Source organism: Gracilinanus agilis, chromosome 4 (assembly GCF_016433145.1).
Source record: "Gracilinanus agilis isolate LMUSP501 chromosome 4, AgileGrace, whole genome shotgun sequence".
Taxonomy (NCBI): Eukaryota; Metazoa; Chordata; class Mammalia; order Didelphimorphia; family Didelphidae; genus Gracilinanus; species Gracilinanus agilis.
Genome location: NC_058133.1, coordinates 325,676,509 through 325,702,810, shown reverse-complemented (window position 1 = coordinate 325,702,810; position 26,302 = coordinate 325,676,509). Strand labels below are relative to the sequence as shown.

The 26,302-nt window shown below is 35.3% G+C and overlaps 1 protein-coding gene across 2 annotated transcripts in view; it reads right to left on the bottom strand.

The window, feature by feature from the left end:
- The window catches only part of DOP1A (DOP1 leucine zipper like protein A), a 109,320-nt gene that overhangs the window by 59,429 nt on the left and 23,589 nt on the right, over nt 1-26,302 (bottom strand). Inside the window, exons 4-14 of one of the 2 annotated variants that reach the window (XM_044676304.1) lie at nt 21,278-21,448; nt 18,344-18,533; nt 15,594-15,692; nt 13,723-13,822; nt 12,673-12,755; nt 8,978-9,086; nt 6,976-7,096; nt 5,517-5,636; nt 1,856-1,970; nt 1,471-1,500; nt 638-871 (exon numbers count right to left, since the gene is read on the bottom strand). In XM_044676304.1, the coding sequence (XP_044532239.1) occupies nt 638-871; nt 1,471-1,500; nt 1,856-1,970; nt 5,517-5,636; nt 6,976-7,096; nt 8,978-9,086; nt 12,673-12,755; nt 13,723-13,822; nt 15,594-15,692; nt 18,344-18,533; nt 21,278-21,448 (1,372 nt within the window). Of the gene's footprint in view, nt 1-637; nt 872-1,470; nt 1,501-1,855; nt 1,971-5,516; nt 5,637-6,975; nt 7,097-8,977; nt 9,087-12,672; nt 12,783-13,722; nt 14,143-15,593; nt 15,693-18,343; nt 18,534-21,277; nt 21,449-26,302 lie in introns of those variants that run through there. The other variant, XM_044676305.1, reaches the window with a different exon arrangement.

Sequence of the window (26,302 nt, the reverse complement as noted above, 5' to 3'; positions counted from 1 at the left end):
CTTGTGTCAATTAAAAAGATTTTCCTTTTTAAATAAATGACAAAAGTGCCAGACATTTCTTTAGAGTCATTTGATTCCAAAAAAAAGAACTGAAGAAAATTATAAATTTAGTCTACACTTGTGAGCACATTAAAAAGTAAGATTTAATGAATTAAATAAAAATTTACAAAAGAAAATTACAAAAGAAAAAATTTAAAATTTTGCATGCCACATGAAAGCAAACTTCTTACTTACTTTATATTCATTAAAAAATACTATGGTACTTAACAGAAAAGTCTTACATTACATACAGGAGCCCTTCGGTACTTCTTTGCCATTGTGCCTCTCTTCCACACAAGGACAGTACAATTCCCCTGTGCTGCTCTTTCCACTAAGAGATAAAGTTGTCTCAGCATTCAGGTATAGATATTTTTAAAGTCTTGATTTTAGGGAGAGTTAGAAAGCTATAAACAATTACGAGTTTTTTAAATAGTCCTATTGGTTGTTCCTCCAATACAAAGGTTAAATTTCTTGGACAATAGCTCTAAAACAGCTCTGCATATTTATTTTGTTTTGTCAAAAAGGCCTAGAAAACATTAAAGAAAATGAGATATATATATCTAAGGAAAAGAATCAAGAAGTGAAAAGCCAGCATTACCTTTTTGTCTTCCCATTCTTTGACAGAGTTGTTCTGACCACTTGAAAACCTTAACACACTGCCTGTGCCAGCAGATAACAGGGGAGGCTGGACCTTGCTAAGGATTTTTGAGCAAAGCCTTAGTGAATCTGTCAGTTCCGATAAGTACAAAGTCTGGAGATGGCTTGTCAGTGCAGAAATCATCCTAAGTAGCAACTGGGGCAAGTGTTCTGTTTGTATTTCAATATAAGTTTCCTAATAAAAAGATAATTCAATAAAAAACATCCAACTGAATAATGTTGAAATCAACTTAAATTCAGAGTTGTAAAAGTCTTAGTATAGTTTTACGGTCTTAAGATTTTTGCAATCTATTTATTTAGAATTTTATCAAAATGAGTTGGCAAATTTATTTATTCACAATGTTTTAAACATACCATGCTTTTTTTTTTTTTTTAAACCCTTATACTTTGGTGTATTGTCTCATAGGTGGAAGAGTGGTAAGGGTGGGCAATGGGGGTCAAGTGACCTGCCCAGGGTCACACAGCTGGGAAGTGGCTGAGGCCGGGTTTGAACCTAGGACCTCCTGTCTCTAGGCCTGGCTCTCAATCCACTGAGCTACCCAGCTGCCCCGTATACCATGCTTTTTTAATTGGGAAAGTTAACAAAATTATATTCACTTTGAACAGAGGGAGATAAAATATTTCTAGTCCCAAATTTTAACTGAAACTTTATAAAATGCATCATGTATCTTATGAGCTTATGAGCCAACTCTCTATACTACATTTTTCAAATTCAAATGTAATAAGAAAAAAAGATTAATGATTGATAAAGAGAAAATAGGTTCAATGTCATACCTGACACAGCACCCTCATACTTCTAGTAGGCTTTGAAATGAGAAAGCAAAGAATAAAAGAGAAAATATAAGAGAAAAAAGTTCTAACAGTTTTCATTGAGATGGTTTAATAGAAAGTACTTTAAAAAATATTCATGTTTTGGAATGCCATTTACTTAAAAATTATCACTCAATCATAATTATAAAGCACTGTATATATCAATATAAGTTGCACATTAGTTATAAAAAAGGACAAACCCCCCCCCCACAAAACCAAAACGCTATGACAGAAGATAATAAAATTCTCTAATTTTTAATAAGTCACCAGCAGACTAGACTTGTTCTTAAACATAAAATTTCAATATTTTTTTCTATGTTTCTTATAAAGTATATAATTATAACCTTACCAAAGAAACTATATCCAACAAAAAATCCACTAGCAGGCAGAAACTGGTCAGCTGCAGCTCAGATGACTCACTGTTATCTCCAGGTCCAATCTGAAGTCTGGCATGCAAGGTCCTTCTACAAAGGTAAAAATAACTTTTACTAACTACAGCATGTTGAGTAATCTGATAGTATCAATAAGGGTAGTAAGAGTTCACCTTAATAGTAAATGCTGAAGTTGAAGCAATACTGAAAAATGAAAATCTAAGTTAATTAGTCCTTCTGTTAATTGTTTAATTTAGTTTTAAAAATGTATTTGTGTTACAATCCCATTTGGGAAAGCAAAACCACTATTTAAAGAATTATTCAGAGATTTGTAATTTTGCAAGTTTGGCTCAAACTCAGGGCTTCAAGGCCCATCTCTGACACATCCTGACTATGGGACCCTAAGCAAGTCACTTAACCTCTCAGGAGCCCAAGCAATTTCTAAGACTATAAATTACAGACCAGGTTCTAAATGGTATTGTAAGTGGTGCTCCCTATATCAAGCAGATCATTGCTTAATAATTTTTTAAAAATAAGGCACTGTTCTAGGCTTCTAAGGGGAATAAAAAGCTGCCAGACTTAGGACCTGACCTTAGGCAGCTTTTAAGTAGACATCTGAGGCATGTACATACATGAATTTATACAGAGTAATATAGTACTGATCTCCTCCAAGGACGGTCCCAAGCCCGGCTGAAAAAGGAGGAGGGTTGGGCGCAAGGCTAGCAACCTCACCCCGTAAAAATCTCACTTGCTACAGAAACTGCAACCTCATTGAACCAACAAAACCAACGATCGCCTAGTCTGGAAGATTGCTCTACAACAGAGTCCATGACGTGTGCTGGCAAAAGCCAAGACGAGTGCCTGTGTCACATCTTGGACATCGGATGGCATGAGGGGATCTCCAATGCCAGACTCTGGGGGGAACAGTTCGGTGTCCCATCAGTCAGAACGCTATGAAAATCGGAGGACAGCGTTGCTGGGCAGGCACTGCCAAAGCAGACCTGGCGGAGATATGCCGAGAACAAGACAGGGACCGTCGGAGTGACATGGGCCCAGTTGGGGGAAGTTGCCCAGAACAGAGTCCGTTGGCGTGAGATGGTTGCGGCCCTATGCTCCTCTGGGAGTCAATAGGAATAATAATAATAATAATAATAATAATAATAATAATAATAATAATAATAATATAGTACTGAGCACTATGAGTTAAAATATTATCTTTGTAACACATATAAATACATAACTTTATGCTAAAAAATCTATCTAACCATCTCTAGTCCATGTCTCTCTCATATTACCCTGACCCCACATTCCAGGTTTACATTACCAACTGTCTGATGGACATTTCTATCTGAATATACTATAGGGTTCTCAAACTCTTTCTGCCCCAAATGACTTTTTTCCATCAAGGGTACAACTGTGTGAAACAATGTCCCTCTTTGAGAGGAAAGTTTTGAAAACCCACTTTATAGTCAGTATCATCCCCACCCTTTGAATAAGTTATGGGATAATGCCAGAGGTCTCCTGACTCCCTGGCATCCCAGACGAAGTTTGCCTCTTGTCCCCCAAGACTTCTGGCACACAACTACTCTTCCAAAAACTCAGGTTCACAGTCTTGAAGTCATCCTCAACTCCTTATCCCACATTGCCATTCAATTACTGTAATCCTGGAGATTAATCACCCTTCATAACATCTCTCACATTCATCCTCTTCTCCTCAAATGGCCACCACCCTAATTCAGGGCTCAATCTATTATTTGTCCTATTGCAATAACCTTCAATTTGGTCTTCCTGTCTTAAGTTTCTCTCTTCTCAAATCCATACTCCACACAGATGCCAATGTATTTTCCTAAAGTTTAAGAATCAGTCTATCACTTTATTCCTATTTTCAGATACTCTAAAAGCAGATCTATTTGCTGTTCCTCAGACACAACATTTCCTCTCCTAATTCCATGTTTCTCTACAGGCATCTCCCAGTGTCCTGGAATGTATTTCTTCCTTACTCATACCTCTTAGAATCCTTAGTTTCCTTCAAAGTTCAAGTCCCACTTCCTACACGAGACCCTGACTCATTTTTTTTTAGCTGCTAATGCCTCTTTAAATAATTCTCATGTTATTTACTTTGTATACATTTTAGATTTGATTTACTTAGATGTGTACCTGTTGTTTCTCCAATATCATGCAAGCTCTGTGGGGGCAAGGAACATTTCGTTTTAGTCTTTGTATCCCCAACTGCTTAGGCTACTGTACATAATAAATGCTTGCTGATGGAATGATTTCAGTATAAAATCTGTATATTCTAGATAAGCAGAGTATATAAAGACTCATTTCTTAATTGGCTGCTCTCAGATCCTACAGGCCACTCTGTACTAGCCCAGCTCAATGGTTTTTGTTCCTAGACCCAGGAACTCTATTCTTTTTCACAGAAGCCCCAGTCATTGCACATCAACAGTGTGTCTTTGCTAGGCCAAAGATCTCTGAGACAGTCCTAGAGGCACCTACAGAATCCACAAAACCAACTCAGGCAGGTCTCAAAACTCTCTTGGTAACACAACAGCTCTGAAGAGTGTCTTCACTTGTTTCAAAAAAACAAACTCTTCCTGGAAAGGATCACCATGTGCCAATCACAGCAGTGCTGTGGTCTCTGTGTCAGAGGATAACTAGAAGCAGAATGGACTGAACAAGGAATACCTGAACTAAATGGGAGGTCAGTCTAGATACTGATGTCCTCTGAGATCTCCAGCTCTTAAAGTTCCTAAATATAGAGTTAAAAAATTCCAATACTATGTATCAGTTCCAAGAGGCAGAAAAGGAGTAAGGACAAGGTAACTAGTAAGGTGATTTACTCAGGGTCACACAGCTAGGACCTGTCTGAGGCCACATTTAACCCAGCCAGGTCCTCCCAGTTCCAGGCCTGACTATCCACTGAGCCACCTAGCTGCCTCCAATATATTGTGTACTTGAAAAAAAAAATGGCCTAATCTTGACTTACACTCTTCAGGCTAGGATATAGCTTTACCTCATATGTTTTTCTCAAGTAGTAAGGAAATAAGCAGCAGAATAAGAGGACAGGGCCAAATCAATTTGGCCCTACAAATCACAAAATACATGTGAGGATTATGATCAAAACCCCTCTGCCTGCTTGAGAAAAGTACTTTAAAGTACATTTACTATAGTAATAAAGTAGACCATATATATTTTTCCATATCCAGACCTTTCCTCTCCATTTCCTCTCTGTAAAAGCTCCTTGAATATTGAACAAAGCCAGCATAGCAAAGAATGCAGTGGATTTGGAGCCGGTTCTGCCTGACACTTAACTATGTGATCTTCAGCAAGTTATTTATCAAGCTTAAAAATATCTAAAATATCTGCAAAATAGGAGACAGCAATAATTATTCTATCCAAGAGTTGTTGTGAGGTTTATATAAGTTTGTAAAGTTTATAAACTGTAAAGGATTATTTAACAGTTGTCATAATGAAACCCAAATACATCAATATGCTAATTACATTTAAAGACTAATTTAGTCAATCATGTGATTCTGTAAAATTTTTTTATAGAAATACTATGAAAAATGTCTTTTTCGGAAAGTTAAGAACTAGTTCTGAAAGCATATTCAACTCAAGCAAATTAGTTTTACATACCTACAGCATTCTTCAAACCAGCGTGCAATATAATCCCACATATAATATGGCTCAAAGGAATTAAAAAGAAGATTGGCTGTTTTAATAAGTTCTGCTGTTTTCTTGTTTTCCCTCAATTTGCTGAAAAAGAAAATAAATAAAAGCTGACAAATAACACTTTCCCACCCTTCTCCCCTCACTCCCAAATTAATCATGTTGAAATCTATTAGTATTATAATACTAAGTAGTACTATTATGCTTTGTAATCAGTAAAAGTATAAACACATAGTAAGATTAACAGACTATGAAAAACATTTACCTGCCACACCTATAAAAGAATAATTATAATCAGTATACAAGGGCATTTATGTTTCCCAATAGGTGCCAACCCAAATCTGGAGATTTGAGAATATCTAAAATGAGATTATGCAAATATTACTGAAATTGAGAGTAATAAGAATCAAAGAATCTTAAATTGTAGGGACCTTAGACATTATCCACTTCCATTTGTCATCTAAAGCAGGTAACTTCTCTATAGCATTTGCAGGGTAACCTGCTCCATTGTGAAAAGATTAGAAAATTGTTCCCTCTTCTAAGATGGGGGCTGTTTTCCAAAACCTGAAATGAACTGCACTACAAATGTTGTCCAACAAGCAAAGAATACAGTGAGAGTCATTCTACACACTATATTTTTATTAATGAAGTCTAAGATTGCATCACTTTTATTGGCAGTCATCACAAGGTTGAGTTGTAATGACCTTGCAGTCACCTGAAAGCCTAATTCTTTTTAATTTGCTATGTAGCCATTTCTGCCACCCTACTCTGACCTCTCCAACCTCTTATTTAGTTAATATTTTGATATTAGTTAAGAGGTTTCACATTTATCTAATTAAATTTCATTTTGACAGTTTGAGCCCATCATTGCAGATGACTGAGATCTTCCTGGATCCTGGCTTTGTCACTAAATTTATTAGGTGTTTGTGCATTAGGCTAGCTGTTTCTTTGAGTAGAAGTTATTAGTGAAATTTAAGATGAGAAATACAACAATATAAATCATCCTTGTACGTTAATATTGTCTTATTACTCAACATTCATAGATCCTATTCTTCAACCAGTTATTAATCTACTGTTCAGTTCCTATTTTTCCATCTTGCTATAATTGTGAGGAGTTTACTGTGCTCTATTGAATTCCAAGTATTCAATATCCAATGCATTAATGCATAAAATATAGTATCTGTGAACCTGTGTCGTTCATCGTTAGTCCCTCAAGTGAGGTTAAAACAAAAAAGTTGTTTAAGTACTCTGTGAGGCCCTGATAAAGATAGTAGCCTTGCTTTCTAAACCAATATTTTTGTATTATGGAAACAGTGAAATTATTTACTTCTAATTTAAAACAACTATTACTTTAAAACTAAGTAAGCAAATATGTTATAGTCTACTGAATTATGTTTTAGAAACATAAAAGCCATTTCTGTAGTACCTGCTTAATTGTGTATGATCTTTGCTGAAGGGAGGTTCTACCTGAAGATCCAATTCGGCTCTGCACTGTGTATATAGTGTTCTAAATACTTCAATCAGAACATCTTCTAATATTACAGGTCCTACAATAAATATGTATGTAAAATATACAATGAATATACAAAGTAGATACAATAATTACATATTGGTAGACTATCACATAGACTGCTTATATGATTAAATTTCTTAAAGTAAGTTTCTTTTCCTCCCTGCTTCATTCAGATTCATACAAAGCTAAATGTAATTCTATGTTTTATGTGGCTACCCTCAGAAAATAAAGCAACTAATGAAAATGTATATTTAAGTTGTAAAACAAAATTCATGACTAGAAATTTTAGCATTTACATCATTAAAGTAAATTAGTTTGATCTTTTATCTTTCAAGAAGCAATTAATTAAAAATCTCCAAGCTGCAATATGCCATATTTTTATTGTTTTTATTCTTTCTTAAATGCTTCCTAAAGACAATTCAATTTAATATATTTTTGAGAAAAGAAAAGCATTTCTTAAATGTTTCCCTATGTGCCAGACATTGTGCTAAGGGTAATAGAAATATTTTTTCAGTAGTTGTGGGCAGGTAGCCAATTGAACTAGTATTGGTTCATTATTGAACTGGAGGAAGAAAGAGGGCTCAACTGCATTTGGGAAACAGTGCGATGTTTTTCTTTTTTTTTTATACCCTTACTTTCTATCTTAGTATCAACTCTAAGACAGTAGGGCAAGGGATAGGCAAGTGGAATTAAATGACTTGCCCATGGTCACAAAGCTAGAAGTATCTGAGCCAGATATGAACCCAGGACCTCCCAACTTCATGCCTGGTACTCTAACCACTTAGCTGTACCTGCACAGTGTTTTTAATGATGCAAAACTGAAATCAAGTATAAAGATCCATCTTTTCAATAAAACCATTCTCCCATTCTCCTTACCAGGTTCTGTAGTTGTAAATCTTAGAATAACAAAAGCTTCAAGAAATGGAAATTATGGATGACTTAAAAGGATACTATAACCATACATACAGGCACAAATGAGGTACAGTACATTTCCAATGAAGGCATATTTTTGAGATGTGACATAAGGAATACCACCTGGAAAGTTATGACTGAAAAAGAAATAAGGCTGTTGCTATGGCATAAGTGAGAGGTAATATAGAAAGATAAGTGCTCCACTGGTATACTCAGTGTAAAAAGAGCTAGGGAAAGGCCTCTGGCATGGACAGGGAACTTCTGTGGAGTAGTTACAAAAAAACCCAACAAGAACAGGAATAGCACTGGAAAAGGATGGAATGGGCTACAAATGTGCACCAAAAGGGGAAAGAGCAGTAATAATCACTGATCACTTAAATATTAAAGTTAAGAATTCCAAAGGGGTACCTGCTGACCATGCCTCAAGAGAGCTTTCCATTTTGAGGTAATTTTTCAGCAGTCACTGTTATTGCTAACCTTAGAGCTATCAATTCTTGATTTATTTATATCATTTCTGAGCAAGTCACTATAACTAAAACTCCACCTTAGATCCCATTGAAAAGACACATATTCAGTAATGGTGTGGAAGTCGAGTCAATAAGGGCTACTCTAAATCTTCCTTTATTTGTTTATGGACTTAAATTCTAAGTGATATGAGATGGTCAATCACCATGAATTTTTCTTTGCTTTAAGTCATTTGGTCACTAAAAATGTCTTAGACAGCAAGGATTCCTTTGGGTGGCCTTTTGATTACATAAAAAGAATGGGCAAGACAGTAGAGGAGCTCATCTAGAATTGCTAATGATTTCCTAGGCATGATATTTAAATTCAAATGTTATCTAAAAAAAGATCACACTTCTTTATGAAATGTCAGATAATTGTCTTTAATGTACATCACTGAGGACTGAGAGAGAGAGAGAGAGAGAGAGAGAGAGAGAGAGAGAGAGAGAGAAAGAATGTGTGTGTGTGTGTGTGTGTGTGTCATATAGAACATAAACATTACCTAGTTCAGGTTTGTCTAGTAAACTGATTAAAATACGAAAAGGCTTTAAGTCCTGCATTAGGGTACTTTCTTCTCCAAATCCATTCACTTGTAAGATTCCCACCATAGCCTTTTAAAAAGAAAATGCAAATTAGTGAACAAAAAAAATGGCCTGAAACTCATAACGAAAAAAATATATTAAGAAAAAAAAACACCAGGCATGCATAATCCATTTCTTCATGGTAAAAAAATTCCAGGATGGTGACACATATATAGTGACATAACATCTCTGTTACTTCACTGAAATAATTTTCCCAAATCTGATTATATTCCTTTTAGTAAAAAAAAAAAAAAAAGTTATTTATCCTTAGAAGTAGAATTACAACTAATGCACATCATCTTATTGTTTTTCTTATTTCTGTTAATCTGAGATTTGTAGTCAATGACACTCACAATTGTCTCCATTCAATTCTGAATAGTCAAATCCCACCCCCCTACCTTGAATTTACTCTAGTTATTTGGAAATTTCCTTAAAAAAGAAAAATCAGAATAAGGAGTTAAAAATGTATACTTGTTTGGGGTTGGGGACAGAGCTACTCGAAAATGTTCCACTAAAAATTGAGTTTTTGTATTTTTGTTGGAAAGCCATCTATGGAGGACTTCAAAGCTTCAGGTGGGAGCATATGGGAATAAACATCTACATAATACCTATTATGTGCCTGGCACTGGAAATTTTTGCAAATATTATTTCATTTGACCCTCACAACTTGAGAGTAAGTTGAGGGAACTAGAGAAAAAAGTAACTTCCTGAAGGTAATCTGAACTCAAGTCTTCTTGATTCTATAGGCCCCCAGATCACTGGGAGAATCCATATGAGTAAAAAGCCCTAACCCACACAGGAAAACAAAAGACCAGAAATTATTTCCACAATTTAAGAATGTTACAAAAAAAAAAACACATGAGGTTTCATAGGATAAGAATTTTCCAAGTCACTAAACAGAGAAATGAAAATTAAAACAACTCTCATGCTTTACCTCATACCTCTGAGATCGGCAAAACGACAAAAGACAACAATGACAAATGTTGGAGGAACACACTAATGCACTGCTAGTGGAGCTATGAATTGGTCTACCTTGTCTGAAAATCAAATTAGAATTTCACTAAAGAGAGAGACAGAGTGGGAAAAGATCCTCCAAAATATTTATTGCAGCACTTTTAGTAATAGCAAAAACCCACAAGAAAAGTACTATTGTACTATTTGTCCTCCTGATGGGAGAAAAGCTGAACAAATGGTGTTATGTGAATAAAATGGAAGAAAGCAAACACAGTGCAGTATGCTAGCTCTGGAGTTAAAGAACCTGGATAACAAATCCCACTTGACTCTATTGGTGTGACTTGGGCAAATCACTTCATTCCCCTTGTTCTTGGTTTCTATGTATGAAAAAAAGGGGTCTGGAATAGGTGGGCTTTGAGGACTCATACAGCTCCTGATCAAGGTTTCTTAACCTGGGTTCCAAGTATTCTGTAAAGTTTGTGAACTTGGATGGGAAAAAATTTTAAATCTTTATTTCAATATAATTTTTTCTTTGTAATTCTATTTATTTTGTTATATGCACTAAAAAAAAATCATTCTTAGAAGAGGACCAAAGGATTCACCAAGCTGGCCAAGAGGTTCAAGACATAAAAAAAGGTTGTGAATCCTTGCTCCAAATATATGATCCTATAGAATATTACTATGCCTTATAAAAATGACAAATAGGAATTCAGAGAAACTTTGAAAGACTTTTATGAATTGATGCAGGGTGAACTTAGAAAAAGGAGGGTAATTTACACGATAACTATAATAATGTAAAGTAAAATAATACTAAAATACTTCAGAACTCATATCAATGTACTGACCAATCATAACTTTAGAGGACTGGTGGTGAAAAATCTATCTCCTAGTTCTCAGCAGAGAGGGAGTAGACCACAGATACAGAATGAAGTACAAATTAAGACACAGCCAAAGTTTTCATTTGCTTTACTAAAACTATGCTGCTTTGTAAGAAGGAAGGACTCTATAGGAGGATAAGTGAGGGAGTCATCAGGAAGTGAAAATGGTATTTTAAAAAGCATAATTAAGACATTTTAAAAATCTATTAGAGGTGCCTCCATATGGGAAGACCAACCATATGTTAATTCATCACCCCTACCAGTAGAACCTTCATGTATAACACTGAAGTGTAGTCAAGCAAAACAAACATTTTGGCCATGCATGAAAATGGCTGTCTCATTCTCCACTAGTAATCCATCACCTCTCCACCCAGAGGCATGCTTATTCATTGGTCTTCTGATGTCATGAATGGTCATTGTATTGATCAGAGTTCTAAAGGGTTTCAATATTCTTTTTCCTTTTATATTATTGTTGTCAACATATAAATCTGAATCAGCAATATGACAGCAGTCACGAAAACATTATAATATCCTAATGTATTCCACTCTGGGCCCCACATTCAAGGAAAGATATTTATAAGATTGAGACTGTTCAGAGGAAGGCAAACAGGATGGTGAGGAGTCTGAACTTCATACCACATAAGGACTGGTTGGAAAAAAAAAATGTAGCAATCCAGGTATACATTAATTGTGATATTTTAAGAAGTATTCAAGAAAACTTAACTCTTATACTGCCAATGATTGATCTCTGTAATCTTGAGTCAAATTGAATATCGACCTGGCCAAATCCCTAGCCCTTCCCTAAGGCTACACCCCAGAAGAGGGGTCAGTTATCTCAAGTCTCCTTACTTTTCCTACAATGATCAATTAACATAGGTATCAAACATCAGTAGATGCCTTAGGCCATATCCTCTCTGGATCTGGATCTTAGCTCTACCTATTGTTTCAGGTTTTGGCAGTTTGCATTTTATGATGATTATCTCATAATGTTAATGTATCAAGCCACAGAGCTCTCCCCTTCCCCCTATACTGTTGTAACCCCAATAAAAGTGACAAGAAATCAGTTGGCAAGAGAGCTCTTGACCATCAGAGCTTACTCGCTGTCTGTCTACCTTGTGCCAAAACTTTCTGTGTCTGTGTGTCTTTATTCTCGCCTTATGTTCTCTTTCCATTAATCCTTAACCCATAACCCATTTTCACTCAGTCCTGGATTCCCCTTTCTAAGTGTCCAACCCAGTAGGAATTTCGTGAAGCTGCTGGATGGCTTCAAAAAACACAAAAAAACGAGAGCTACTTAGAGAAGCTATTAAAGAGGGTGAGACATGATATATACCTTCAAGTATTTGAAAGGCTTTCAAATAGAAGAGGGAATATATTTGTTCTGCTTGGTCCCAAAGAGTTGAATAAGGAGCAATGGGTAAAAGTTACTAAGTGGCAAATTTGGGCTTCAAGTAAAGAAAGAATGGAATTGGCTGCATCATGAGGTAGTTGGATCCTAATTCCTAGAATTTTTCAAGCCAAATATGGCTCCCCCATTACATATGCTATCAAAAGGATTCTTGCTTAGGTATGGATTTGAAAAGCTAGCCACTGAGATCCTTTTCCATCTTTGAGATTCCAGATTCTTAAAAAATATTAAATGTGTGATACATGGAAAATGCATAGGCATAACTACTAATAGGCTCCAATAAAGATTAATAAAAGAAAAAAGATTATCAAGGATAATAGTTGGAAAATAACTACATATTGAATTAAGTAAAGAATAAAATTAAGGTATCAATTACCTGGACCAACATTTCTTTTGAAAAAGTAGTGAAATAATAAGTAGCATGTTCCTCAGGATTACTATGTCTTGTGCTTCTGGGTCCTATGATAACACCATTATTATCAAAGCCTCCAAGCAAATAAATATAAAAAATGTTAGTATTACAACCACAAAAATCTACATCACCAATTTAAAAACCATAGATCTCAATAATGGCCAACACATACCAATTTGTAGTCCATTTAATGGCAGCAAGAGAGATAATTTTATAAAGTTTAATAAAAGGAAATTCTGTGTGAATGACATTGTTCCAGAATAATTCTCCTGCTTACCAAATAATACAAAGTAATTTATTTTTCAGGATATGTTAGGCAACTTTTATGGCCTTTAAATCACAAATACAAACAGCTCATTAATCTTCATAAATGTCTTTGTGTGGTATGGCTCATGATTAGAATTCAGTGAGGCCTTTAAATTCTCCCAGACATATTTCTGAGAGAAGATACATGGACAACTCAGGAGGAGTATAAGACCAACAAAATACTGAATGAGAAAATGGTCTACTCTGAGTAGAAAAGCCATTAACCCCACTCAACCTCTGACCATGGTCTCTTTAGGTTCTTTGTGGCTTTAAAGATAAAATTATTTTTGACTAATTCATACATAACATTCATTTATTTACATTACCACAATATATGTATAATTATAGAAAGGAACATGGATTTGAATAATTAAAGTTCCAATGAGGTATTTTTTCATAATGTATAACTATAAACCAAATATGGAATGTTCATTTGGAAAACCTGAATTCATGTTTTTGTTTTTATGAAATATTATGTAAAACAAAAAATTAAGTGAATCTACAAGAAATATTTGTCATATTCTTCTTCTTAAGAGGCTTTTACACTTTCCTTAAATCATATACTCACTAAGTTTGGATTTTTTTTTTTAAATCAACAAATACCCCAAATCCCAGAAGTTTCTTAATAAAGTAACCACCCCCCACCCCCGCCCCATTATATGACAGAACTTTCAGGGTTTTATTTTTCAGGTTTAATCACACACTTACCTAGAAGCCATGCATAAAGCCTGCGATTTAGAGACATATCCCTTCTTAGAACCACATGAAGAGCTGCTGACAAGATTCTGATCATGTCAGGACGAGTTGCCTGAAAAAGGGTTAAAACACAGCTTCATTTTAAACCTTTTCTTCTGAGTTTCTTTTTAAATAAAAGCATGGAATATGTGTAGAATTAAGATCTCAACTCTGCATTCTTGATTATTTCAACTTCTTTTCATTTCTTCTTATTCCCTTTTTTCTCATTATCTCAGTGAATTTTTAAAAATTATGTTGACTAGTACTCACTAAAGAAAATTTGTTTCCAGTTCATAGAGGCATGCAATTTTAGCTCTAAAGAAATCAAAGTCTGCCAACTAGAATGTACATCTTAGTAATACTAAATATCACTGTCTAAAATAAAAAATTTTAGAGCTGACAATGCCCAATAATTAATTATATTAACACTGACTCTTTTTGGTTAAGGCTAAGTCTTCTGTTAAAAGGTTATCTGATATGAATTTATTAGCAGCAATCGATGCCATAAAAGGAAGTAATTTATCAGAATAGCTTTGAACACCCATAATAAAGAAAAAGTCTAGAGTATGGTGAGAGAAGATAGCTGTGGAAGGCAAGCTCTGATAAAGCATTATAATAAAGAGACCCTATAAAGACAGAGAACAATATTAAAATTCTTGGTGCATGAAAATGGGACCCAAATTGGAGTAGGAGAGGATCTGGGAAGAGGAAGATTGATAAAAAAGGAAATAGAATAATTTGTTTTGTGCTAACCCAGCTATGAACTGTTAACAAAAGAGGAAAAAACTATTTGATAGGGATCCCTATTTCAAACTGAATTACTGCAAATTACTGCTAGCTGTTGTCATTATTAAATTAGAGGCCAAAATTTTCCTACCTTCTATTAAACTTTTTTTTTAAACCCTTAACTTCTGTGTATTGACTTATAGGTGGAAGATTGGTAAGGGTAGGCAATGGGGGTTAAGTGACTTACCCAGGGTCACACTGCTGGGAAGTGTCTGAGGCCAGATTTGAACCTAGGACCTCCTGTCTCTAGGCCTGGCTCTCAATCCACTGAGCTACCCAGCTGCCCCCTAAACTTATTTTGCTAATAAAGACATGTTCAAGAATCACACTGAACTTAATCAAGGTTTCAGAATGTAGAGAAATTTAAACCATTTCTTCCCAAATGAGGAAATTAAATTAAATCAATTCTAGTTAATTAGATCCTTCATTTATGAACTCTCAAGTTGGTTGTAATCAGTAGTAATAAAAATACAACAGAATGCCAAAAAGTGGTTAAAATGTCTTTCACTTGCAGTCAGTTCGCTAGTGAAAATGATATGGAGGGCAGCTAGGTGGCTTGGTGGACTAAAACCCAGGGCTATGTGAAAGTCCTGAGTTCAACTCTGGCCTCAGACACTTCCTAGCTACTTAATCCCTCACACATTGACTAGCTCTTACCACTCTTTTGCTTTAGAACTGATATATTGTGTTGGTTCTAAGACAGAAAGTAAGATTTTTTTTTTTTAAAAAAGATGATATGACCCTAACATTACAAAGGCAGAGACTGCAGGGATACATACGATAATAGGCAGAACTAACACTGATTTGATAGGTATGCTTTGTTCACTTTTTGCCTTTTATATTACATTTTCAGAAAGACTACTTAGGAATGATAGATATAGATGAGCCTTTAAAAAACTATTAAATGAGTCCATTTCATTTTACTATAAGAATTGTTCCCCAGCTTGTTCATAATTCCTAAAGGTTTAAAAAGAAATGGCATATGTATATTATACACACATATAAGTAATCATGATTTCTAAAACAAATACCTTAGATTAATATCAGTATTATTTTACCTGACTCATATGGAATGGAAAGCAGAACAGTATGAGGTCCAGAGTACTTCTTTGCACAAGGACACTTGAATCCTGTACAGAAGTACTTACCGCTTCTACCTGCAAAGAGAATTCCATGAAATTAACAGTACCTACTGAAAATGAATACTGATCCAATCAAAATAAAATTATACCACCAAAGCAAAACAAACTTTTCCTTCACCCCATGTTGATAGGAGAGAGGAAAATTCTGGGCATATTCATCCTAATTAAATGTGGTGATTTTTAAAGAAATACAAAAGAATCTCTTTAAATGGTATCTTAAGAGATTAAAAAAATATATGAAGGAATAATGAGAAAAAGATAATTATCAGAACTATTTGGTACTGGTTTAAAAAACAGGAGAGTAGATAAATGGAAAAGTTCAGAAAATGAAGAATCAGAAATAATTTAACTAAATAACCCAATGTTCAAATCTATCCAAAACAAAAATAACTTAGTAAATAACTCCCTGATAAGAATTGCTGGGAAAATTAAAAAAGCAATTTGGTGAAAATTAGGTTTTAGATCAATATCATATGTCATAGTATACCAAAAATGGCTAACTAACCTAAATATAAAAGATGATACTATTTTAAAAAATTAGAATGGTAATTGGAGGTCAGGATAATCATCTATAGATTTTTTAAATCCTTCATAATCTGGTTCCATCCTACCTTTCCAGTTTTCTTAATAATTTACTACCATCCATCTACTCTGGGATTCAGTGATATTGACCCCCTTGCTATTCCATAAGGCACATCATCTCCAGATTCTATTAATTTTCATTGGCTATACCTCAGCCTGGAACGCTATCCCTCCTCACCTCTCTTCTAGGGTTCCCCTGGCTTTCTTTGACTCTCAGTTAAGGGCTCATATTCTTTTTTTTTTTTTTTTTTTTTTTTTTTTACCCTTGTACTTCGGTGTATTGTCTCATAGGTGGAAGATTGGTAAGGGTGGGCAATGGGGGTCAAGTGACTTGCCCAGGGTCACACAGCTGGGAAGTGGCTGAGGCCGGGTTTGAACCTAGGACCTCCTGTCTCTAGGCCTGACTCTCACTCCACTGAGCTACCCAGCTGCCCCCTCATATTCTTTAAGAAGACTTTAAAAGTACTCCTTAATCTTATTACTTTCCCTCAGAGATTATCGACAATTTATCCTATAGAGATCTTGTTTGAATAAAGTTATTTGCATACTGTCTCTCCATAGGACTATGAGTTCCTCTAGGGGCTCTGCTTGGCATTTCATTTTACCATAGAACAGTGCCTAGCACATAGCAGGCATTTAAATGCTTGTTGACTACGCCTTGACCAAGGAGAAAGGTGTGAACTTCTAACCAGAGACAGAGGTGATTAGAAATGATAAAATTCTTTTAATTATGTGAAATTAAAAAGCTTTTTCTTGACTAAATTTCAAGTAAATGGCATAAAAACAGAAGGGGACAAATGAAAATCAAAACAATCCTGTGCCTTGACTTCACATATATATTGGCAACAAAGACAAAATGAGGGTTGGTGGAGTTATAAAAAGATAGCCCACAAACACACTATCAATGAAGCCCTGAATTGGTCTAAACACTCTGAAAAGCAATTTGGAATAATGCAAATAAATTTAAAATTTCCACATGCTTAGAGTCAACAATTCCATCATTAGATATATAACATAAAGAAATCAGTGACAAGAAACACCCCATATACATCAAAATATTTATAGCAGCACTTTTCTATGGCAGCATAGAGCTAGAAATAAAGTAGAAACTCATCAATGAGGGTAAGGAGAAGATATAGTATATGAATACAAAGAACTATGCTGTAAAAAATGATGACCATGAATGATTCAGAGAAACTTGAGAAAACTTCTATGAACTGATGCAGAGTAAAATAAGCAGAATCAAGAGAACTTATAAGATAACAATAATATAATGAAAAACAAATTTGGAAGACTTCAGAAATCTGATCAAGCCACTGACCAATCATGACTAAAGAAGAATGTTGAAATATGCCTCTCACAGGATGAAATACATTTTTTGAAATAGTCGATGGATTGAAGTTTTTGTTTCCCTAAACTTATTTGTTCAAAAGGGAAGGGTCTTCTCTTAGCAGGAAGAGGAAAGGATGTGAATAAGCAAACACTGATAGAAATGCAAAAAAAAGTTTTAAAAGAAAGGCTAAGTAAAACATTAAGATGCACAGAAGAAAACAAGGAGATGCAAAAAATTGGAAATTGTTATTACCTGCTAAATTTAATATTCACATTTTAAAAAATAAAGTTTAGCTTGAAACATGGGCTGATGGGGACATTATTGGGGATATAAACATTAAATGATAACTTTAGTCTAAGTATCAATAATATGGAATTAGGTCTTGATCGATGATCCACGTAAAACCCAGTAAACTGTGCGTCGGCTAAGGAGGGTTAGGGGGGTTTGGGGGAGAGGGAAAGAACATTTAATATGTAACTATGGGAAAATATTCAAAATAAAAATAAAAAATAAAATTAAAAATAAAGTTTATGTGTAATAGAAACTCAGTCTTACATGCAAAATACTCTTTGTACAATGAAATGTGTTTATGAACAATTAAGTTCATAATAAAAATTTAAAAAAGAATGAAGCAAAGAAAAACTATTTTTATTGTACAAAGATTTTTAAACTTTTAAAGAAGTTATAGCAACCTAATGAGTAACTGTGGTGGCACATGCAGTTTTTTAGTGAAAATAGAAACATTACATACCATTAGCTCAATATCACTGCCAATTATATAAAGTTGATCCTCCATTGAAAGCTTCCTGTTCAAATGGGAGAGAACATAAGTAATTCCAGGCAAACGGACAGCAGGACTTGTAAGAAGACTACCCCAAAGGGCACTGTAGAATGCTGACTGATCCACTGCAGCAGCAACCTTCTCCAACAAGGTATTAGTTCTAAAATATAAAACAAAGGATTTATTGCAGTTTTGCTTCATATTCATTAAAATAAAATACTCTGCCATGAAAAACCAAGGGCACACATCTGTTAGGAAAAACATTTACTATTCTTGCCAGAATATGTGAATGTGAAATCCTCTACTCTCCTAATAATCACATCAGTAATAGCCTTTTTCTATTAATTAATTTAATCTATTAATTTCTAAATAATTCAGTTATTTTGTGTTCATAAATCTTAAACTTTCTAAAAATAATCAAGATATGATTCTCTCTGAAGTATTTTCTGTATTTCAACCATATATGATTCTATCTTAAACATTTTTTAGTAGTTTAGTCCTTTTGGAACTATTCAATTGTAAGTATTAAATATTTCTAAAAAAAATAATCATTTAATTCTGAAAGAATCATTCCTAAAATCACACAGCTGGCATAAAGTTGTCTGACATTCCACATCCCTTTGCTCTATTATGTAAAGTTGTGGTTCAAGCACATCCATGTTATCTGATTTTACTTAATTCTTGAGGAACTATAAAGATATCTGGATTCCTTCCAGAGCAAGGCTGAGGGACTTATGAGAAAGAAATCTAGCTACATTCAGAGGAAAAACTATGGGAGGAGAAACACAGAAGAAAAACAACTGCTTGAACACATGGGCTGATGAGGATATTATTGGGGATGTAGACCCTAAACGATAACTCTAGTTCAACTATTAATAATATAGAATTAAGTCTTAATCAATGATACATGTAATACACAGTGGAACTGTGCATCGGCTAAGGGGGATTTGGGGGAGAGGGAAAGAACATGAAACATGTAAATATGGGAAAACATTCAAAATAAAAATTAAAAAACCAAACAAACCAATTAATTAATTAATTTTAAAGAAAGATGGATTCTTGGGGGAGTTTTCTGACATTGCTCATCCCTTTGCTCTATTATGTAAATGTGGTTCGAGCACATATTGTATCACTGCTAGTGGAATTGTGGATTAATCCAGCCATTCTGGAAGGCAATTTGGAATTATGCCCAAAGGGCTTTAAAAGATTGCCTGTCCTTTGATCCAGCCATACCACTGCTGGGTTTTTACCCCAAGAGATAATAAGAAAAAATACTTGTACAAAAATATTTATAGCCCCACTCTTTGTAGTGGCAAAAAAATTGGAAAATGAAGGGGTGTTCCTTGATTGGGGAATGGCTGAACAAATTGTAGTATCTGATAGTGATGGAATACTATTGTGCTCAAAGGAATGATGAACTGGAGGATTTCTATGTGAACTGGAAAGACGTCCAGGAATTGATGCAGAGTGAAAGGAGCAGAACCAGAACACTGTACACAGAGACTGATACATTATGGCACAATCAAATGCAATGGATTTCTCTACTAGCAGCAATGCAATGATCTAGGACAATCCAGAGGAACTTATGAAAAAAAATGCTATCCACACCCAGAGAAAGAACTGTGGGAGCAGAAGCACAGAAGAAAAACATGATCGATAGGAATGTGATTGAGGTTATGTAGTTAAAAGATCACTGTATTGAAAATATGAATAATATGGAAATAGGTTTTGAACAATGATACATGTATAACCCAGTGGAACTTGAACTGCTTGTCAAGCTCTGGGAGTGGGTAGGGAAGGATGGGAATCATAAATCATGTAACCATGGAAAAATATTCTAAATAAATTGTAAAAAAATTTAAAAAAATTATTGTATCTTTTGTATAAGTTTTGGGGTATATAAGAAGGCCACTAACAAGGTTCAGAACCTTCAGCTCCTAATCAGAGTCTGGTTTTATTGTGAGATTGGCCCTCTTTCTATAAGCCTATTTCTTTTCAGCTTGGAGATTGTTTTATTATACTTGGTTAAGCTAGATGAAATTTAAGTTCAAACATTTAAAATCTCCATACTACTTGGCAGAGTTTTAGAAAGCTTGATTCCACAATGACCAATTTTGCTGAACTCTAGTGAGTTTATTTTTTGTTCATTTAAAATATCTCTTTCCAGGGGCAGCTGGGTGGCTCAGTGGATTGAGAGCCAGGCCTAGAGATGGGAGGTCCTAGGTTCAAATCTGGCCTCAGACACTTCCTAGCTGTGTGACTCTTGGGCAAGTCACTTAATTCCCATTGCCTAGCCCTTACCACTCTTTTGCCTTAGAATCTAAGACAAAAGGTAAGGGTTTAAAAATAAATAAAATAAAATATCTCATTCCTGTGTGACCTTGGGCAAGTCACTCAATTGGCCAGATCTTACCTTCTTTATGCCTTGGAACCAATGTGAATTCTAAAACAGAAGATTAAGGCTTAAAAATAAACACACAAATATTTCCCTAAAATTTCCCCCCAAAATTAATGTACTATTATAGTAGTAAAATTACATTAGGAAAAATATAAGGGATAGAACATTCCTGATGATTAAAGACAACACTGTATTTGGAGTCAGAGAACCTACTGTTCAAATAAATAATGCCACTGCTATTTTCAATCTCTGTGATCTTAGGCAGTCACTTCAACTCCCTGCATATTGGATCCTCATCAGCAAAATAAAAGACAGCATTATTTTAAGTTACTATATATAGTAATTATTATATTATTATATAATCTCAAAAATCTCTCTCAATTTCAGTACTATGGAATATCTATAAATACTATACTGATGTCAAAACATAAAAGCTATCAGGAGAGCAACAGGTTATTTATTATTTATCACCAACAGTAATACCTGCCAGATTAATACCATCTTACCTTTCATAATACTCTGACCCTTCCTCTAAGCCGGGTAGAATTCCAGTTAATAATCCTTGCAGACCAGGTTTTAATGTTTTACCCAAAGGCAGGTAATAAATCTCATATAAACTCAGCAGTGTTGGTTTAACAGACATGGCAGCATTGGCAAGAAGAGGAAAAAGCCCAGAACTATTAGGAAAAAGAAAAGCAAATATAACTGTTATTAAATAATAGTCCACCAAGTACAATAATAAATGGACAACCTAAGATCTATACCAGAATGAATGAAAGGCTGTATTATAAAAACCAGAAACTTGCCAGTATCTTGGGAGGATGGTTAATGGAGAATCTATGAAAGAATAAGGACCAAGAATCAATGAGGATGAGAAAGCAGGATATATCATGGAAGGCAACAATAGAGATTGATGTCAAAGACCCTTGATGTCAAATATTTGGGACTAAGTGCATAAAAAGCTTTATTTATTAATGTATTTCTTTTGAAGGGAGGCTATATGCTAGAAATACTCTGGCTGACTGCAGTTAAAAAAAATGCTCAGATTCAAAAAATGTCAGAGTTGGAAGACACCTGAGTGATCATCTGCTCTAATCCATACTTGCAAAATAATAACTTATGCCATATGCCTGAAAAGTGGTCACCTAGCCTCTGAAATGAATACTTTCAACACTAACTCTCCTACCCCATAAACACATATTCTTCTAGCTCTGTTAAGGAAGTTATTCCTTAGAGCACTGTGGAGAGCCTTTGGATGTAGAAATGCCATTGGAGAAATAGGATCAAATTTAGGGCCTGTTATCTGGATTCCCTACGTGACCAATCCAGACTGAGGCAGTCTTTGTGTTTGGTCCTGGTCACCTGAGCCCCAAAAAGCTCTGGTACCAGCAGGTAGGTTAATCCAAAATCAACTTGATCCCTCCAAGAGGCTATTAGGAGTCATTTAGAGAAACAGAGTCTGTAACAGATATTTTATCTGGACCCCATTACAAAATCATCGACAAGTAAAACTGTGTGTATGATTTTTCTGCACTGCATGTCAGGACAGACAGAATGGGCCATCTAAGATAAAAATCTGAGGCTCCTCTTTTGACTCAGTCTTTGATCCCCACCTTTCTTAGAATTCTTATTGGAGAGCTTTGAAGTGGCAGACCAGCATCTATGGAGTTAATGATTCCTTTCCTAGATAATTGAGAAGCCTGAATCCTAACAAATGTTACTTAGATAAGATTGCATATTCAGATTAGTAACTGGCTCCTTTAGGATTTGACTGGTGAGCATCTCCATGGGGTATTTCCTCTCCCAGAATTATCCCCTACTAAGTTGGTGGTTGAAATTTGACCATTTGTCTTTGCACCTTTACTCTTTAGACTTCAATGGGTTATATGTGTGATTTATTATCCCTTCACAACTGTGATTCCTTTGTGTTCTTTACTTGAAATCAGAATATAATAAACTCCCAAGCCTGCAGAATTCGGAACAGCATGGGCTAACCACTAGTCTAGTTGTTCTCATTTTCTTTCTTCTGCTTTAACCATCCTATGCCACCACGCCACTCAGGACCCCAAAAAATCATATAGAGGCATGGCTCCCTATAGAGCACCATTGGTGAAGGTTTTCAAGTTCACTTGCCCAAATTGCAACTTCAAGCTGCCTATGAACCATCACATTACCTCAGAGAGGGGAAGAAGGAAGTGCTCACTTTGGGCGGCTAGACAGAGGGACAGGGCATACAAAAAATGTCCTCAGGCGCTGGGAAGAGGGGAACAGAGCAGCTCCCCCTGTGCTGGCTTGGCACGAGTGCCAATACTTTGCCAATGCTGCCTTAGAGCAATAAGGTCAAATCTAAAAAGAAACTAGGGACACTAAACTGTATAAAAGGATCCCTGAGGGCCCACATTGACTTTGTTGCACTGTACATTTATTTCGCTAAATATTTACCAGTTACATTTTGGTCTAGTTCGGGCTGCACTTGGGAATACGGTGGGTCACATGCAGGCAATTGGCACTACTCACTTGATATTTATGTCTTAGAGCAAGCCTAAATTTGCCTTGTAACTTCTATCTGATGTTCCTAGTTGGGTTCTCTGGCGGCAAACAAAACAAATTTCAATCTCTCTTCCAAATGGCAGCAGTTTAAATATCTGAAGGCAGCTAGTTTATGCTTAAAGTCTATTCTTCTTTGGCTAAAAGCATTGGTGTAGGACAGCGATGGGCAAACTACGGCCCGCGTGCCAGATGCAGCCCCCTGAAATGTTCTATCTGACCATGGGATATTATTCCTAATCTGACAAATACAATGAGTAGGACACAATACAATGAAACTTTAAAAGAGTTGCCTTAGAAACAGACTGACAGATGAGCATTTCCTTTCCTTTGGCCCCCTCTTTAAAAAGTTTGCCCATCACTGGTGTAATATAAAGAAGATCTCTGTATTAATGTAGATCTGCAACTATTCTGTAACATAGGCCTTTAAATATTTTGTTGGGGAGGAAGAAGCGTCTGAGAAGTTAAGTGACAGTAGAGGTAGGGCTCGTTTATAACTGGAAGCTATTCCTTTTTAATATAGCTTGCTCATAAGGCATTTTTTCTTAGATAATTTATCATTATATCATTACCCAATAATTATTATACTTTTGACTCATACTGAGTTCACAGGCCATTAAACTCCAATATATTTTCAGGAACAAGTACTAACTATGAATTGCTAATCTTGTATCTGTGATTTTTTTTTTCTATTTTACTGATTTTGTGCAAAAACTTTTAATTTTTATGTAGGAAAATTGTCTATTTTATGACCTCTTAGACCAGGAGTCAGCAACGTATGGCTCTCGAGCCATATCTGGCTCTTTCTGCAGAAGCCATAAAGTCAATTTTTTTTCAGATGCTGTTACAGGAGCGCACACTGTGAGCACTGTATGGCTCTCACTAAATTACATTTTAAAAAATGTGGCGTTTATGGTTCTCACGGCCAAAAAGGTTGCTGACTCCTGTCTTAGATACTTTGTTTTAAGAATTCTCCCTTTGCCCATAGTTATGAAAGGTATTGATCTCTATTCTTCAAAATGATGTTTTGTATGTATATGTATCTCTTTCAAGTTAACTGTGGCATATGCTATAAGTGGTTAGTCTAAACCTAATTTCTGTCAAACTGTTTTCCAGTGTCCTCAGCAATAGGGAGCCCTTCCTTCTAGTCTTAGGGTTTTAAGTCTGTCAAATACTGGTCTGTTGCACTTAAATGCCAAACATATATAGCCTAAAGACCACAGTACTGAGTATAAAACCCAATGAAAAAAGGCCTCATGTATAAAAAAATGTTCAGAGTAGTACTTTTTATGATAGTTAATAACTGGAAACTAATTAAGTTCCCACTGACTAAAGATTGAAGAATAAAGATTAAAGAAATGTCCAACAATTAGGGAATGGCTGAACAAATTGTAAAATGTGCTGGTGATGGAATATTACTGTGCTATAAGAAATGATAGGCAAGGGGGCAGTTAGGTGGCTCAGTGGATTGAGAGCCAGGCCTAGAAACAGGAGGTCCTGGGTTCAAATTTGGCCTCAGACACTTCCTAGCTGTGTGACTGTGCAAGTCACTTGACCCCCATTGCCTAGTCCTTACCGCTTTTCTGTTTTGGAACCAATACACAGTACTGATTCTAAGATGGAAGGTAAGGGTTTTAAAAAAAACGATAAGCAAGATGATTTTGAAAAGCTGAAAGATCTGCAGGAAGTGATGCAGAGTGAAATAAACAGAACTGGGAGAACACCCTATACAATAACAGCAATACTGTACAAAAATTGGCTACTCTCAGGAATGCAATGGTATGGGACAATCCTGAAAAATTAATGATGGGGAATGCTACCAGACACCTCTAAAGTTGGAGTCATCTTTCACATTAGTGTATTTATGGTTTTATTTTGGGGGTTTGGATATGTATGAGTTTGTTCTTACTACAATGATGAATATGGAAGTGTATTTTGCATGACAATAAAAATAAAATTTAACAAAATGAAAACAAAAAAAAATCCCACTGAATTGATAAATAGAACTAATTAGGAGGAAAAAAGAAAATAAATTATTAATCTAGTTAAATGAAAAGAAAATCAATTTGTCAATATCATGAGTGAAAACAGAGAAACCACTACAAAAAAAGAAAATTCAGGAAATTATTAGAAACTATTTTGTTAAATTATATGATAATGGGGGCAGCTGGGTAGCTCTGGATTGAGAGCCAGGCCTAGAGACAGGAGGTCCTAGGTTCAAATCCCGCCTCAGACACTTCCCAGCTGTGTGACCCTGGGCAAGTCACTTGATCCCCATTGCCTACCCTTACCAATCTTCCACCTATAAGTCAATACACAGCAGTTAAGGGTTTAAAATTAAAAAAATAAATAAATAAATAAAATAAAATAAAATAAATTATATGATAAAACTGACAACTTAAACTCTGAATGAATACACATAAAATTTTAAAATACACAGTTTAACAGAATAAGAAATAGATTTTCAATAACTTAATCACAGTAAAAGTCACCAAAGAAGCCATAAAAACACTCAAATCTCTCAGTTGTGTAATCTAATGGCCTTTCTCAAGTATCATCCTTTTTGACCTCTGTAATCTGTCAATCACTCTTCTCCTGGATAATCTTTTCCTCTCTAGGTTTTTAACTGGTTCCCTCCTACTTGCCTAAGCACTCCTCCACAGCCTTCTTTGTAGGTCTTCATCCAGGTCATGTCCCCTACAGGCAGTGAGGTGAATAGTGGTTAGAATGAATGTGGAGTCAGGAAAATGAGAATTCAAAAATTTCCCCAGAAACTTACTAGCTACACATTGGGCAAGTCACTTAACTTCTTGGGCTAGTTTCCTTTTTCTTTTAAAATGGGGATTAAAAGGGAGAGCAAGGACACTCAGTGGATAGAGTCAAGAATGAAAATAGGAAATTTTGAGTTCAAATCTGACCTCAGACACTTCCTAGCTTTGTGTCTCTGGCAAGTCACTTAACCCCAATTGCCTAGCCCTTACTGT